Source organism: Chamaea fasciata, unplaced genomic scaffold, assembly GCF_029207755.1.
Source record: "Chamaea fasciata isolate MVZ Bird 193981 ecotype frontalis unplaced genomic scaffold, bChaFas1.0.hap1 SCAF_9, whole genome shotgun sequence".
NCBI classification, from domain to species: domain Eukaryota; kingdom Metazoa; phylum Chordata; class Aves; order Passeriformes; family Sylviidae; genus Chamaea; species Chamaea fasciata.
This window is the reverse complement of record NW_027094094.1, coordinates 20,489,651-20,507,179: the sequence shown is the minus strand read 5'-3', so window position 1 is coordinate 20,507,179 and position 17,529 is coordinate 20,489,651. Positions and strand designations below refer to the sequence as shown.

At 45.3% G+C, this 17,529-nt stretch overlaps 1 protein-coding gene across 2 annotated transcripts in view; it reads right to left on the bottom strand.

Annotated features, from left to right (window-relative positions):
* Positions 1-1,267: 1,267 nt before the first annotated feature.
* ZSWIM8 (zinc finger SWIM-type containing 8) overlaps positions 1,268-17,529 on the bottom strand; it is a 55,316-nt gene continuing 39,054 nt past the window's right edge. The window contains exons 13-26 of one of the 2 annotated variants that reach the window (XM_066191429.1): positions 16,289-16,472; positions 15,630-15,728; positions 14,606-14,730; positions 13,132-13,363; positions 12,716-12,868; positions 11,519-11,741; positions 11,045-11,334; positions 10,067-10,290; positions 9,300-9,782; positions 8,544-8,712; positions 6,110-6,283; positions 4,604-4,723; positions 3,480-3,658; positions 1,268-2,327 (exon numbers count right to left, since the gene is read on the bottom strand). In XM_066191429.1, coding sequence (XP_066047526.1) covers positions 2,124-2,327; positions 3,480-3,658; positions 4,604-4,723; positions 6,110-6,283; positions 8,544-8,712; positions 9,300-9,782; positions 10,067-10,290; positions 11,045-11,334; positions 11,519-11,741; positions 12,716-12,868; positions 13,132-13,363; positions 14,606-14,730; positions 15,630-15,728; positions 16,289-16,472 — 2,859 coding nt within the window. In that variant the 3' untranslated portion in view covers positions 1,268-2,123. The remainder of the gene's footprint in view (positions 2,328-3,479; positions 3,659-4,603; positions 4,724-6,109; positions 6,284-8,543; positions 8,713-9,299; positions 9,783-10,066; positions 10,291-11,044; positions 11,335-11,518; positions 11,742-12,715; positions 12,869-13,131; positions 13,364-14,605; positions 14,731-15,629; positions 15,729-16,288; positions 16,473-17,529) is intronic. The other variant, XM_066191430.1, reaches the window with a different exon arrangement.

Here is a 17,529-nt window from a genome sequence, read left to right as displayed (position 1 = left end):
AAATCAACACACACCGTGGTCTGAAAACTTGGCTGCTCAGGGTCCAAGTGTATTTTTCCAACTAATATCACAGATGAAGCTCTGGCATTTTATTTCCCTATTCAATCCAAATCCCTAATGCTATACTTCTGCTCCTGATACTTTACATTTAGCTCTTCTATCCATTTCCCTTCTGCTTCCTTTCTTCTAAAACATGCTCACTTCTCTTCCACAGATCTTCTCCTACAGCATTAGAAAGGAAAAGATTAGATTTTATTAGACAACTCTTTTTTCTCTAAGCTCCTTTCACAGTTCTGAACATGCAAGAACCAGAGCACAGAAAGTGTTCTCGGAACCCAAACCTTCCACACATCATCAGGCTGTGTTCTCCAGTCAAATCCGGTTGTTTTGCCCAATAACAGGCAGCTCATAATCAACACAGCCTTTAGTTTAAAAACCACAGAACTTGACTCATTATTACTACCATCTGCATTTCGAGTTAGCACGTAACTAGACCCCTTATGGAGGAATACAGGAGATATAAAGAGATCTTCAAATAGTTACTGTTGCACAATCACAAGAAGAGGAACCTCAGTCATACTCTGGGGCCTTTGCAGTATAAAAAGTCAAACCAAAAGAGCCTGTTCATGTTTTTTGCCCTGTGCCTCTGAGTTACTTTATTCTTGAAGAGTATCATTGAAAATTTCAAACAGGCACATATTTCTAACTTGCAGAAACTAGAACTCATTGGCTAAACCCAAGTAAGAAGCAAAATACTACTGAGAAACTGGATTCTTAACATCTCTGAGTCATCTAACTTCCACTTTCAAAAGCCCTGAAATTTATGTGCTTATACACTTAAACTATCTGAACTTTTCTGCAATGCTGTTCCTACTATCTATCCTTCACAGTCCACCAAATACCTCTCTAAATACATGGGAGCAGCTGCTGTTCTGCTCAGTACTTGGGAAATACAAGGCTCTGCACTATCACACAGTATCAAGGCTAGAAAAGGAAACCAGAGACTGACAGAACTTTAGGCAGAACATCCCAGGCTTACCAGCAACTGTCCCAACACCCATCAAAACACATACCTCAGCCTCTGCAGAGGCACACCATTCTCAGAGCACTACCAGGCATGAAACCTTTGGGCCCCAGCTTGTGCGGGACTGCTGCTCCCCAGAGCACAGCAGCCACCTACCAGGCCTCACAGGAGCTCCCACTGACACACAGCTGGCCAGCTCCTTCAGACTGCCAACATCATAGCAGAGAGAAGAGAGAGTCAGTCTAAGAAAACAAGTGTTTAATCAGGAAACGAGAAGAGACGAGGGATAAGAAACTGATTACAGGAGAGTAATACCCCAGCCAAAAGAAACAGGATTGTACAACTTGTAACAACCAGGATCAAAACATTCTATGAGCCAGCAGTGCCCAGTGAGGGACACTCCTGAGAAAGAGCCCAAGCACTTCTGAGAGTCTCCAGGCAGCTCAGTGCAGTCAAGGACCCACTGCCCAAGCTCCAGCCTCTGTCCTCAGCTACTGCAGAAAGCTCCAGATGTGGCCCTGGCCCTGCTACTCCAGTCTCAGCTTCTCTCACCAGGAGTTGCTGAAAGGGATGGAGGGAGCACTCGCTGTGCACAGCAGTTCCAGCCACTCCCCAACAGGAGATGGTGTGTGGAGTAAGAGAAGCCCATTAAAAAAAAAAAAAAAAAAAAAAAAAAAAAAAAAAAAAAAAAAAAAAAAAGTTTACATATTTATAAATGCCAAAAATAAATATTTAGGACAGAATCCCCAACCCCTCTAACACGTGCGTTATCACACTGCAAACTGCTCGCAGGACAGCCTCCTGGGGCTCAGGGAAAAAAGCGGTGACTACACCACAGGGCAGCCAGCTCAACTTCCTTCTCATTTCCTGATGCTTCTGAAGCCTGCAGCCCACTGAGAAGGAGGAGGAAGAGCGAGCAAAGCAGAACGCCAACACGCAACAGTGCTGGAGAGGAATGTCATGGTATAAATACATCAGATCAGTGGTTTCCGACAAGTTAAAACTAAAATAAAAAAAGACACCAGAAGGAAGGATGGTGTAAATGGAACTACAACAATGTTGGGCAAAGGGTTGTGTGTCCGTGGAGCTCCACCCGATGTCATGGTGAGAAGGTGGTCATTTCCAGAGAGACCCTTTGCCACAGCTCCTTTGTCTGCTTGCTGCGCTTTAGGTTCTGGAGAATATCATTGAACTGCATCATGCCCATGGGAGTCAGGCAGAAGGCGCTTCTGGCGCTGCGGATGGCATTCACAAAGTCATCGTAGTCAGCTGGAGTGAGATGGATCAGCCGATGATGGATGTACTGCATGGGAACAGCGAAAGAGCCTTAAGGCATTTGCTCACCATCCTCCTGCTGGTGAAACTCAGAAGATTGAGCTCCCAGGCCAACAGGGCACATGGTTCTGTTACCCACCAGTGGTCCCAGGGCTAACAGCTCTGACAGAAATGAGTACCTCAAAAGCAGCAGTGCTGTATCCTACACCCCAGCACAGCCAAGGGCAATGCTCCCTCAGAGCACCAAAATGCAGCACACAGCATCAGCAAGTGCCCTCCATGTCATGAGCACTGATTTGGCCGTAGCAACTACAGGGCCAGGTAACATTCTAGCCCACCAGCATCAAACCCTCATAACCTTTCATTCTGCAGCCTTGCCACTGCACATCGCCTTTGCTAAGGAACATGGGCTGAGTAAAGTTTACACTAAAGTGCTACCAAGGTATCTCCAGGCTTAACACTGTCACTTTTATCAGCTTCTCAAAGGAGGCCCCAAACCAGCAGGTTTAGCTTTCGAGGTCTAATGAAGAAGCTGTCGAGTCTCAAAAAAAACATCTAGGGTGACAGAACAGCTAATCCAATCTGGACAATATAGCTACAGAATCATCCTTTGGTCATTCATCAAGAGAAGCAGGTCTGTGTGATGTGCCCTGATTGCACTGTTCCTAAGAACAGGCAGCTTTGGTATTCCACCTGGCTCACTGAAAAATTGGTTTCAACAAAGCCTGGGATATCTGTACTGGTGGCTGAGCAAGCCATTTCTACTGTTGGTGTCAGCACTAGCACACCAGCCAGCCATGCCAGGCTTCGTGAGGAGGGGAAAACAGGCTGCTACTAACAAGGAAAGTAAAAAGGATGGGCTAGGGACAGGGGTGGACAGGGGGCTTGAAAACATAGCAAAGAAAGTTCAGCATTTGGAGTGAGGAAGACACACCCACCCCAGCCTTCATGGAAGAGCAGAGGAGGCAGAAGGCCTTGGCAGAAGCAGTACAATGAGCTCCTTTGCATGCAGCCCCCATACAGGCAAATGCTACCTATTCCTGTCCCTGCTGAGGGAGAAGGATGCATCAGGAAATGCACCACTTCAGCTCCCAGTGCTCAAGGCCCCTTCCCCTCTGCACATGCACACACAGCACCTGCAAGGCAGTGCTGACAGGCAGGAAGACAAGCCACACTTTACCTGCATATAGGCCTGCTGGCACCTCTGCACCAGCTGGTGGAAGGCTGGGGTGCGCAGGTGGTTGTGCACATGGGCAGGGTTGAGCCTCTGTAGAGCTTCCATGATGATCTCCTGAAGCACAAAAGGGCTCAGCACCCCCTTGGCTGCACCAACACAAAACTGATGCACGTAGTTTACACCTGCACAGGAGGAAGTCAGAACAACAGTGCTAAGATAACAGACACACAAGAAATCACACTTCACAGCAAGAACCTGGATCTGAAGCACCTTCTTCTCACTGTAATGCATCCTCCTGCAGGCTTGGGGGAGACAGTCTAGCAAACTCATGGGGACAGAAAAGATTCTGCTATATCCACCAGGTCTAAGGAGAGACCAGGTACCACCTCAGTTACTGGTGTTCCCAAATTCACCCTTCTTTAGAGGAGATGTGAAAGAAAATTAACGCGGCAAGTTAACTACAAAGACCTGGCTAACACTGTATCTTCTCCATTGTTTCCTGACTGCCCATCAAGAAAGCACCTGGATGCCTTAGCACTCAGGCTTTAAGGAGGCTGTAGACATAAGTCAAGCTTCCCCACTGTTTCCTACAGTGAAGCTCTGCCAGCAGGAGCAGCAGAAGCTGTGCCACTAAACAGGTTGTTTGAAAAGGGCTTTTTTATTCTTACTGCTTATGAAAGAATTTGGAAAGTGAGCTGACAGAAAGATCCAGGAGCAAAATGGAAGTAAAAACAAACAACCCCCCCACAAATAGGTGGCTTGAGCACCTACAGCTATAATATGCCTTCACAGGAGGTATAAATATACATAAGAAAGAGGAATACCTACAATATAGTGAAAATGGAAAATAATCAATATTATAGAATGGAAGAGATACAAGCTCTGAACCCTGTCCAATCTCATGTACTTCATTCAGTGCCTCAAAATTCAACAGCATGCCTACAGAACCCAAAAATGGTACAAATGAGTGGATGAAAGAGCAGTAGGGATCTTCTGAAACACGCTCAGGAATGGGATCGATATCAGGCTCGCCCAATCTTTGAAGTTTCACTCCTTCAAGAGCTTTTTCCCACCACGACCCAAATCCCAACAAGTGGATTTCTATTAAGTACTGCTCTGAGCCTTACCTAACTTTGCAGCTAACCCAAGGAGCCATTTTACATCCTCAGTGTAGGGCGGGCTGCGGGAGAAGTTGTTGGGATGGTCGTTGTGAGCTCTTCGGCCAAGCATCTCCAGAGCCAGCATCCCTGTGAGAGAGGGGCAGCCACAGTCAAGCAGCACTTCTGCCCAGTGAGGCTTAGTCTAGCATTCCACTCACTGCAACACAACCTGACTGGCCTGCCCTTCAACAACAGAAAATTCCACAGCTGCAAAGAGTCCAGACAGAAACCAAAGGCCACTCTTGGAGCCTGCCAGCACAGGAACTATTTACAAGAACATCTGGATCTGCTGCTCCAGGCTGGGAAACCTGCACAGCCATCACCCCTCACCACAGCTGCAAAGAGACACTGAAGCACCTATAGCAACATCAAGCAGAGAGCCCCAAAGGCTGCACTACAAAGGTGTCCTGAAAGCAAAGCTTTTGATCTAAGTTTTGCAACAGAAAAGCTACCCAAACCAACCTGCTCTGCTGCAAAAACAACAGGCCACCACTGAGCTGCAATATTGCCAATCTGCAAACATTTCACTTATGCCATTACAGTTCTTCAGACAAATCCACCCATTTAAACAGTATTCAAATACCAACATGTCCCACATCTTGATCTTCCAGACCGTCTTCCCTGCCTGTGCCTCTCTCTTATTCTGGCTATTAAACATCCTTCATGGCTTGCCATGTACCACTGTGATATTTTAAACAACATCTTCACCCCTTCCTAGCTACCAAATACTCTCTATTCTAGCTTTCAACAAAAAAGTCAAGCTTTCCTTCCATTTTCTTGCTGTTTCTCTTCCTTTGCTTACTTTAGAGGCTTCCTTCTCCTACACCAAGTATCCACTGGGTTGCACCACAAGTACGTACAAGTAGCTTACTACTTACTACTACGATAGCTTACTGCAATCTAAGCTTAATCCCAAACCCAAAGACTGACATCCTTATACCAATGGCAGTTCAGGCAGAGACTGATTTTCTCATAGGCAATGTGACTGGGAAAGGAATGCCAATTACATACCCACTCTTCACTAAATGCAAGTTCCCTCTGCACCTATCTTCAACAATTTAACTGGAGAGGCACAGGGCACTTCCCTTTGTGCATCTGAAGACTCAACTGGTATTAGAGGTGTGCCCTCCCTGTCCATGAGCAGCAGAAGCCAAATATCATTTTATACAGTCACAACTTGCACAGTCACATCCTTGGAGCCCTATTCAGGCACCTTTATGTTCATCTGCTGAAAGGCAGGACTCTTCCCAGCTCTAACCCACTTAGCTTTCTTTTCTGCTCTGATGGTCCTGGAAAATTGTTCAATCTTACAATGCTTTGCCCTTCATTTTCAGACTCCACATCTGATCATCAACTTGCTTTTTCCACGTCCCTCAGGTGCAGTAGCAAATTGCCAAATTGACAGTGAAAGCCTGCAGCCTTGCCCTGAATCCCTCTCAAAGGGACTACAGAAACCCACTTGGCCATCCTTACCAACTCGGTATGCAGAGTGGAGGTAGTGCAGACCCTGGGGGCTCACAGGCTGACTGTGCTGCTCATCCTCAGCAGGAAAACCCCCTGAAACAAGGGAGTTGGGCTGTGAGGACAGAGTTGTCAAGGAAGCACCCTGAATCGCTGGGAACGTTGATCCTGCATGGACACTGCCTACTGAAGAGAGCAAAACAGCAGCATTAGGACCCAGCACCAGCCTGTAAGAAGGTTTACTTGGGACATCATCTCCTTCACCTGGCCGCCCCTGCCAATGTAGAGTTACGTTCCCCTAAACAGAACAATACAGCAACCAAAACCCACAGGCTTACAACTGAAATGCAGTGGGCCAGGAATAGCTCTATCCTGTTTGCAAGGTACGCCTGACAGGGTCAGTTACATGTGTGTCCATTTCTTCTCCACTATCTTGTGAACATGCACAAATCCATGTTTTACTTGTAAATGTGTGTTGATTCAAAGGCCTTTGCTATTATTAAATAAAACATTTGCTTCTGATTTCTTGTCCAAGGAAACTATCATATGTATGTCTAGCCTACACTTGACGAGAAACTGCTAGGAAAATTACTGAGCAGGAACAGAATTAAGTCACTCAAAGATCAAGTCAAACAATGCGAGGATATTCCACTTCAGCTGTATGACAGCTGTCACTCCGTTCAGGAAGGCTGTTACTGGAGGCTGACCTCCAATCTGTCCTTGGAAAGAACAGTCACTGCACACACTGGCAGCATGTATCAACAGTAAAAACAGCAAGGAGACTTGAAAAGTTGTCACCTTCAGACACTTAACTAGTATGAGTAAACTCAAGGGAAATGACAAGTTTCAAATGCAAATCCATTGCATTGTACCAGCTAAACTTGTACCAACAGCAGTTAACACTGAGTCACTAACCTGCACTCTGACGAGACTCAAATTTATCTGTCCCTCTCAAGACAGGTACAAAGAGTAAAAAGCACGGTTTGCTTGAGAGCTCCAGAGCACAAATGCCATTAGGTGTATGCAAATTGCTACCCTTATTTCACAGCTTCTCTGTGATGCCACTACACCAGCCTAAACAATGCTCCAAGTTTCATTTTTTTCCCCCTCCATGTTTGCTAGTGAATAGTTGAATACCTGAGAACAATGTGTCTCCCAGAAAAGATCTGTCTCACCTCCTCAACCCTGTAAGGAGACACTGGGTGCCAAAAAATGCACAAAGTGGGGCAAAATGCATTTGAAGTCTGGACAAGGAGAATAACCCGTAAGAATGAGCTAAATTATTGCCAGAGCTCAAGCTTCACCACATGATTCTGTACTTCAGGAACAGTGAAACAGCATTTTAAGAACTGAAAATAAGTTTATGGAAGCCATAAACAATGGCACCTGGAAAGGGTGGGGTCGTTTTCTCCTTTCAGTATTTTAAGTGTCCTAGGATGAATTAGCAATTCTGGAAGATTCATAACTCTTTGGAGGAGTACAGAAGTGGTTTCTCACAATGATAAGTCACAGCATCAGACTGTGACTAAGGCTGGCAGGTATCAGATCCTAAGGCCTTCAGGACTCTTTTATTTGCTTTTGTGGTGGCTTTTTAGCATCAAAATACAGGATAAAAAATAACTGAAATGATTCTCCTGATAGTCTGAATATGAAGGAAGCCAAGACAACTCTTAAGTATTTTTCCACATAGCAGTCTTCCAGCACCTGGTGAGTTGCAATACACTGTAAAACCAGGGAAATATTCCAGCCTCTCCAGTGAGGGTTTAGCAGAGACTGGGGCCAAGCATGATCCACTGGTGCAAAACTCCATGGCAATGACAGCATGTCCACAGTCCAGGCAACATCTGTTGTCCCAATGCTACACACTTCTTGATGGGTTTTCACCATCCCTTTAGCCCTAGCATAACACATGAGCAACCATTCCAAATGCCATTGACATGACTGACAAAACATCTGTCATCTCTGATTGCTCCACATTTGGGCACTGGCTGCCTCCAACCCTTTCAGGCAGGAAAAGACATTTAGTAGTGCCTCTGTAGCAGAAGTCTGCCAGCTTCCTGCACTCTGTTCATCTGACCCAACAGAATTACATGAGTCCCCTCAAGATCATCTATGCTCGCCTTGCCTAAAGGAGAGCAGGCATAAAGCTTTTACAGGTGAGAAGTCAGAAAGGCCACAAGGGCTCCAAACATAGCCTTGATAATCTTGATTTTCATACTGGAAATTCAGCTGAACAGAAGTTTCCCTCTGCTAGCTGTACCAGGCCCCCTTAGGACTCCCAGGACCCCTGAGCATGTACACCTTCAGAATGGCGTGCATTTGGCCAGAACTTTTCAGTGCAAGAACCCTCGTTCCACCTGTAATCAGTGAGGAACAGGACCTCACTGGGTAACAGCTAAGAGACAGCAAAGAACCCTCTGCTAGCCAGGCCAGAGCTGTAACTTACGTGCTACATTGGAAGACAGCGACAGTCCCGTCTCACTGTGATAGGGATGCACGGCAATCTGCGTCATGGAGGGGACGGGCACGCCAGGGAAGGACACAGCTGTAGCTGCCAGTGACGGTGCTGTTACTGAGTAAGGGTACTGTGCCCCTATGAATGCTGGATGGACACCCTACAACAGAAGGTATGGAACAGTCATGTCTACTTCACCTGACCATTCAGAAGTAATTCAAAACATCATGTCCCCACATGAGCCCCAGAGCCTGAGAAGTCCACTCTGAAGGAAGCAAAGGAGGAACCTTGCACTGCATGAGCATTACACCTGCTTGCTCCTCCTCCTTTTAAAAACCAAACCAGTTTGCAGAAAACCACTCCAAAACCATCAAAAATAGGCAAAGGTTAAAATAACCTTTATTTGGTTTTCCCAGTGTAGTCTCTGTTTAGCCTGCAAGCTCTCAAGAAGACAAGCTTTCTGTCCGGTGCTGTTTGAGAAACTACAGAGCAATAGAGATTAAAAACTACTGACGTATTATATTTTATATTCTCTTGAAACTTTAAATACAGCCACAGAAGGCTCCTTATTGTGCTAATGCCGAGCTAGAGGGCCAAAGGAAATGTTACCAACTGGCCAGTGAGAGCAGAGGCTTGATCTCAAGTCATGACAGGTCAGAGCCCCATGCTCTCCCCACTCCAACATACTCCCCCCTGAAGCAGCCACACATGGTCACAGTCAATGAATAAGGCCCAGCCAAAACTCACCTGTGGATACGCCGAGCCAGGGACTGGGAAGACAGCAGGGCGCGGCATGTGCTGGATAGTGTGTCCGATATACTGGGGATTACAGGGGATGTGAGTCTGAAGGGTGGTGTAAGGGTGGAGACCCTGCGTGTGTGTATGTGCCATTGCTGGCCCTGCCACCGTGTGCTGCTGGTACATGGTTGACCCCACAGAGATCACTGGCATGACGGTTGCTGCCGCAGTTACTGCAGCTGCCACTGTCACCGTGGTTGGCTCCGAGGTCACCCGGCTGTCTGCCAAGCCACGCGCTGCTTCAGACGCGGCCCGCGCGCCACCGGCGCTGCAGCCAGTGGCACCTTCTCTCTGGGCCGGGGTGCCACCAACAGTCTGTTCATAAAGCCAGTACCACTGATGAGCTACTTCAAAGAGGACTTCTGGGTACACACCACCTCCTTTGGCTGCTTCTTCTACTGCCATGCAGGCCTTTTCCAGCATCAGGTTGTCCTGGGAGCAGTGACACAAAAGAAGTTAAGAATGTAAAACAAGAAACACAAGAAGGAAAAAACTACCAGAGAGGAGAAGTACAAGGCACTCTAAAATGACTAACACTATGGGGACCAGCCAGATGGTATTCAGCAGAATAACCAGTGTTATTCATGAAACATAAGGAATCCAGAGAACTGGGATTAAGGCTGGGCAGTAGCAAAGGAGCTAACCCCACAGGTAACAGCAGCACATCCTTGATGCTCTAAATCAGCCCCCACGAGCAGCTGCCATGTGATGCTCACCTGTTCCTTACACTGCACCAGAGCCCTCTGGATCTCGTTTGGGTTCAGGGCATGGGCATGAGGCAGGCAGCTGAGTGCCAGTTCAGCAGCAGCCCGCACCATGTTGGAGTCTCTGGCCCGTGAAGCTCTGTCTGCCAATGATGCCACCTCTGGGGGAGTCAGATGTCCATCCCAACACTCCACCAAGATGTTCAAGGCTGCGCTACCAATCTCCATGGCCTGCCCTAAGAGGAAGAGTGAGAGAGACTCTCATACCATTGTATGCCCAGAACAGTTACAGTCAGCTTTCTCTTAACAGCAGGTGAACCCCTCACTTCCTTCACGAGCAGTGACACAGCCCAGTTGCTTCCCTTAAGGTTCACGTCAAATTTAGGTGCTTTCTCCCAAAACACAGAACCAACAAGAGCCCTCAATGAGCTAGTAGTGACTGAGGATACCATTACCTAAGTTAAGCTAAAATGCACTGGAAATAGCAAAAAGTACTTGCTATAGCTGATTTTAGTACCCACAAACCAGACTGGACTGTCAGTCTATTTCATCATGTCAGGAAAACATGGATTTTCAAAGGGGTTTTTTTAGGCCTCTAGAAGCTATATAGATAGGTAGTAGGTATGGGTGCAATCAAAAGGATGAGGAAAGTGAAAACTGAACATAGTCAAAGAGTATGTTCAGACTTTTGACAAATGTCTGTCTCTTCAGCACACCTCTGAAGGAGAGGTAAAGACCAGTCTCTGTATGAGGGGTGGGCTTTTTGGACTGAAGCATGTTGCAGTACAAACAAGAAAGAGGTCACAAGAACTTTTGAGGCCAAAGTAAGCACCACTGTGTAAATCTCTGCTGATCAGCAACTACTGCAGCTGTGTGAGCTGCTTACACGGCTCTGACAGCACATCAGCATCACCATTTTTAAGAACAAGTTTGCCTCCCTACCCCACTTCCTGCCCAAAAGTAAGGCTCCCAATAAAGTTTTGCTGTAACCTGTGATCCAAGAGACATGGGAGGAGTAAGTTCGAGAGAGCCAGTTGGGAGACACAAAGTTGTGCAGTCCTAGTGCATACAGCCCAATCTCAAAGGCGCAGAGGTGAAGGTTGCGGTGTGGTCCCTGGTGCCCACCACTGGAGGAAGGGTGGGTGAAGATAGAGGTACTGCTGTTTCCACCTGCTTTGATAAGGACTGTCTTGGCCAATTCAAAGTAGAAGTGAGCAGCTGCCTCTGAGGGCTGGTTTGGGACATGAGGAGCATGGCTCTCCAGCCGCCTCCCTTTATACCTAGAAGAAGGACAGAGGAATCTTTCAGACAAGTACCCCATGTTTGCCAGCTGCAGCTCCTGTCTTTAGGGTGCAGGAGACACAAAGCAAATTTTCCCCATAAAGTATTTCCCCCAACGCATACATGCCAGGTCCCCGACACCAGGCCTAGAGGTTGCCTCTGTGCATTGGTATTATTCGCTACCTGCCAACTTCCACAGTCTTTGCACGGGCTCCCCCACTGGCTCTCCTGCTGCCACTGGAAGAGGAAGATCCCAGTGAATCACTTGAAGAACTGCTGATGCTGTCACTGTCCTGTCCTCTGCCCCAGGATGTTGTTGCCCAGCCCCCACGTAGGGGACGCCGACTGAGTGTTGGAGAACTGTCAGAGGTGGTTTCAGGAGCACTGCTGTCAATACTGGCCATGCCTACAACACCAGAACCAACACAGAAATGTCACCAGGGTTGGTAAATACAGTGCAGTTTGGTAAACTCCGAACCACATCACCTGCAGTACCAACTAAAATCAGTTGTGTCAGTGACTGCCTTAGGGCTGACAGATATTCATTGTAAATTAAGAGAGATTAAATCAAATCAATTTGGCCACAGACATCAGTGTCATTTTGTAGTTCTTGGATTAAAATGCAGAAGAGTCCAAGAACAGGGAATCTTTATTGCCCCCTTCACACCATCACAGCCCCTCACTCCACCTGCCAAGCTTTGGGGCAGAGTATAACAACAAGATGCAAATATACATACAAAGTCAAGTTCCACAGATTATACGAAGAAAACCCTTCAGATACACGCTCCACAACCTTCACATCCTCTGCCTCTAGCTTATACCCTTCCCAAGAGAAGTGTAAAGAGGCAGCAGCTTCTCTGAATTTGTTTCTGGATCCAGGAGCACAGTGCTGCACTCCCAGAATCAGCAGTCATTCAGCTCCAGGTATCTAATCCATCACACAGAACGTAACTGGTGCAAGAAAGGCATGGTAACTTGCCATAAAGCAAGGGGCAGGAAACCTATGGAGCAAATCTTATTTGTCCATGTCAAACACCTTAGAGACACACAGCTGCTTCTGTTGTACAGGAAAGGCTGACAAATAAAATCCCAGAGTGATAGAACAGGTTGCTCAAAGCCCCATCCAACCTAGTCTTAAACACTCCCAGGGATGGGGCATCCACCACTTCTCTGTGCAACCTGTTCAGAGCCTCACGACCCTCACAATAAAGAACTTCTTCCTAATGTCCAATCTAAATCTCTCCTCTTTCACTTTAAACCTGTTATCCTTTGTCATATCACTACATGCCTTTGTAAAAAGTTCCTCTCTGGTTTTCTTGGTACGCCCCAGCAGACTGCCTAACAGAGCACTAGATGCTACAGGAGCTAGTCCATTCCCACCTGTGTGTTTCTTCTTCTGCCTGACAGGTGAACCCCAGCATCTCCCATTGTATCCACCTCGGTTTCCAAGGGCCAGACGACTGGGGACCTTTCCCTCTTGTTTCAAAACAGTGGCCTCTGCAGCTGGCTCACAGGGGGACCTCTGAGAGCTCTCTGCACAAAATGAACAGTGACAAGATAAACATCATCTTCTTTCTGTATCTCTAAAACCAGACATGGACATTTAAAACATACAAATATCAAAAAATAAAGGATTTCTATAAAATGAATGGTATTTATGAGCAGGATTATCTCAATTTTCTTTCAGTTAGAAAGCAGATCATCTGACACGAGGCCAAGAACATCTAGCCAAAGATTTGGAAAACAGACTGTAACTATGGAAAATTTTAGCATAGCTGTTACAAAGCACTTCTTACCCTGTGTACTCTTCTCCACAAAGTTCTCAGGGCTGCTCTGGACTGCGGTGCTTACAGCAGCTTGCTGAGTGACAGAAGTCCCTGGAAGCTGCTGGATAGCTGCAGCAGACTGGGCAGCATGTTTGGAAGGAGACTTTTGATTTGCAACTGTAGGTTTGCTGGATGAGTAGAAGGAACTCAGTGTCTGTGGTTTGTGAGTTTGACTCTCTCTGTCCAGGAGTTTGTCTAAAATCTTTAACAAGGGGGAAAGAAAAGGCACTCAACAGAAGGGTAAGAAACAGGCATTACACTAAGACAAAGAGGGAAAATACCAAATCAACTTCCTGGTGGGCATTTGTGGAGAAAAAAAGAAAATGCTTATTTTCTAGAAAATATGCATCATCTTCCTACACCAAAGAGTAATGCAATGCACAGTTGAGAGCCATGTAGTCGACATTACTTGAGGAAACAAAGACTCAGGAATACCACATTTTCACTTGAAACAGCTACTGGCTTTACTTGAAAAGCACCCAAAAGTCACAAAAAAGAAGCAATTCTGGTATATCAAGGGCAGAATGGAGAATTCTACATTTAGTTCTGCCAGATATTATTGTTTAAGTCATAAGAACTCCACGCTCACCATTCAGAAAATCCTGTCATACATTACTGAGAAACTGGCAAAGCCACTAAAGAAACTGCTTTATACTGGCCTACAGTAACATTTTCTTGTCATAATTTATTGTGTAATTGGGAACAATGCATCACCACATTCTAAGGGTTTGTCCACTTCTACTGTTTGTTCTCCATATTTAATCAACACCACAAGTCTGACAGACCATTTATGCGCAGATGATTGGTTTCACAGTGTCCTTGTTACTCCCTGGAGAAGAGTACAGCAAAAAACGCTTCTCTTTTAGGAGACAAAAAGACACTAATAATGTAGTTCTTGCTGTGTAGGAGGATTTCTGAATATAAAAGATTAATAAAACCCTTTCTGAAGCTTCAGCAGTTTTCAATATTTTTTCTTCCTTTGGGGTGGACAGGCAGAGTTTTACTCTTGCATAGGAAATTAAGACACGGGTGTACTGAACCAGTATATCAAAGAGGTGAGAGGTTAAGAAACAGAGGCTTTGCTAGCTGTACTGTTCTGCAAGCCAATAGCCTTGCAGCAAAACACATGCAATTCCCAGAGTGCACACACCGATGTGCAATACACAGACAGCACACTGAAAACCCTTAAGAGTGGACTTAGCAATAAAAGCTGTGACAACACATCTCTTGACTGGATCTTAAGAAACCTACAGACAAAGTGCCTCTCCCAGGGCAATGCACTCCGTACAATCAGGTTTTGCAGCAGTGGATGAATATAAATACCACAACACAGCTTGTAAAGCATCAGTATGTGACACAGCAATTTACACTCACTGGCAAAAGTATCAAACCCAAACATGGTTTTGCCTTCCTTTTCCTTCTCTCCTTTCAAAGGGAAACTCACCTTCTTCAGCTTAGACTGATCATCCTTGTAAGTAATCATCAGGGCTAGAGCCAGATCCCCTTTCTCCCTTCGAGTGCCTTCACACAACAGAGGATGTTCTGCTTCACTGACAGTTGTTTTCATGCCTGCAGCCCATAAAAGAGAGGATGAAGAGACAAGTGAGCTCATGGGACTACACAACATCCTGAGCACTGTCTATACCTCAGACTGTTTTATTTGCCTCACTGTTACAGGCAAAGTAAGACCCTTTCCCACTATTTTTCTGTTAACTTCAGAAATGGGCCACGAATAAACAGAAGCTGCAGTCTGTCCTTAGAATACTAAGTTTGCCACAACTGAACAACCATATACTAAAAGGCCACAGGAAGAGTCCAGGCAAGCCTACAAACCTATCTTGAAGCAAACCTTTTGGTTTCTGCAGATGTGACAAGCCAGCATTCCATCACCATAAAAAAAAAACCATCTTCCTTTCAGATGAGGCAACAGAGAACAAGCCTTGTCTAATCCATTTAATTCCTTTTTGTACACTGCTTTACAACATGCATCCAGAATGGTCAACATAACATGCATATAATCACTGCTTCGTTGTTGAAGCAAATGAGGCAAGAATTCAGTATTACACTAAGATCCTGAATCATATGATAATGCTTGAGAGTACTTCTGCTAGTCTTTCACTACCATTGTCTAACCTCTTCAGAAATGATTGCCTTTTGTTCTCTGAAACTGTCCATTTCCACTGAAGTCCAGGCAATACATATTTCATGGCAAAAGAGCAAGCACAAAGCTAAAATTCATGTTACTACCTAAACACAGAGTTCTCGTCCCGTATTCTCCTTCCATGCTTTCACAGCTTTGCAAAGATACCTCAACCCTGGCATACAGAATCCTGCATCTGGTTCTGTCAAACTCTGCAAACACTTCTACTTCTGCACCAAACTGGAATGAACTACTAACTCTCACCATTCAAAATGGAAAGTATGCAGAATGTGGATGAAGGCAGACTTTTCTTGTAAAAGACTCTTACCAAGAGCAGCAACAGCTGCCTCAAAACCAAGCTCTTCATCTCCAGGCATTTCATTATTCCAATTACGGCTTGGGGGTCTAGAGCCTGTAGGAGAAACCACTGAAAGAAGACAATAGAATTAGTGTTCATCTTTCAAAGCTAAGGCTTCAAAGCAAAAGACATTTCTGAGATCTTTCTGAATTTGCAGAGCTTCCTGTGCTCCTATTCCTAGACTCATACCAGTTTCAAGACCACAGCACATTATAGGCTATTTCTTCCATTTCCCTCTCTAGCCTCAGAAGGCTCCAAACCAGGTATATTGCCAAGTCACTCTTCTACTCCCAGGCTGCCGTGGTTTTTTACTATTCCAGATTTATAATAGCTTCCTCTGAATATAACCAGCATAAAAGCAGCAAAGTCATTTGTAACTATTTTACAAACACACACAGAGTGCTGAAATGTGTTAAGTGTGCAGGCTGTTTTCAAATGTAGGCAGAAGGAGAAACAGTTTCACTGGGGAACAAAATATCTTTAAAGCAATGCAGAGGCAAGTGCAAGCAACAGCACACGAAGAGTAAAACTTGGTCATTCTTATACAGCAGACAGTTCCTCTTTGAAAATCGCTCAAGACCTGGCATCTCAACATGCCCTGCACACACTCAGGCCAATGCAGTCAGTACCTGGAGTGCACAGGACATCAAATATAAAGCTTGCCAACATCAGAGGCAGGACAGGACGGTAATCACACAATGTCCCTTCTCGCAGCTCCTCAGCTCTTCCTCGAATAGTGTTCATCTCATTGGTGCCCAAGGGAATCTTCTTCAAGAGGGCTGCAATCTCAGATTCCTGATAAGCCAGCTTCACCTGGTAGTATCCAGAAGGAAACAGAAGAAAAGCTGTCAACAGTACAGTCTCCTATGGGAAGCAGACCATTTTCCCCATACATAAAGTACAGCAATAGTTTTTATTTGTTTATTAAACAACAGCAATGCTTACCGGCCTAGCCACCTTTACCATTCTCTCCACAATGAAAACAGGTTTTCAAATCTAATTACAGTCCTGCTTCATATTTACACACAATTTTTTTTACTCAAATAATCACTCTTCAGCAGCATACAGAAAAAAAGATGTTCTCATAAGAACATCAGCAGAAGTATCTGACTGGATAGGCCAGTGGAAAAGGTGGTTACTTGTAATTTTGGGAAGAAAGGATGCTATGTTAAGTGATACACCCATTTGAGACACCAGAGACTGATCAGGAGAAGAATGGACACAGCGTGGCAGCACACATGCCATCAGGATGAACAGGACTGCTTCGTGCCTGTATTCTCTCCACTCTCAACACCTGACAGTAATAGTTTTCTTTTAGGTAGCAAGTGACTGCCAATCTCACTAAGTCTTCTAACCAGAGCCTAAGAAGTAGAGAAAATTAGTACAATAACTGTAGCTGGTGGATAACTAGCAACAATACACACCCTAAGGGACTGAACAACCCTGCAGTGAAAAGCAAGGTAGCTGCAAATCACAGAGACATGGTCTTCACTGGACACTTTTTCAAAACAGGAATCCTCATAGTAATCAAGAAGTGTCCAAAATAACATGCTTGCACAGTGCATATGTTTGCTTGCCTGTGAATGAGGCATCAGCAAAAGCAACAATTTTCAAACACATAACAATCACACCAATTACCTCTAAGGAATAACTTTCAAACCATTTCACTGATGCAAATGTGGACAAATACAGATATTTGCAAATGACTTTATTTTCCCCAGATTAGCAAAGTAAAATAAAAACATATTTAAGATAAGTACAAAGTAATACAGTCATAAAAGATTTTGTACTCATTTAAATATTTTCAGACCTATAGCTTCATGTGAAATAAAAGAGCTGTTGGCACATGAGGTGTGAGCTTCCTATCAGT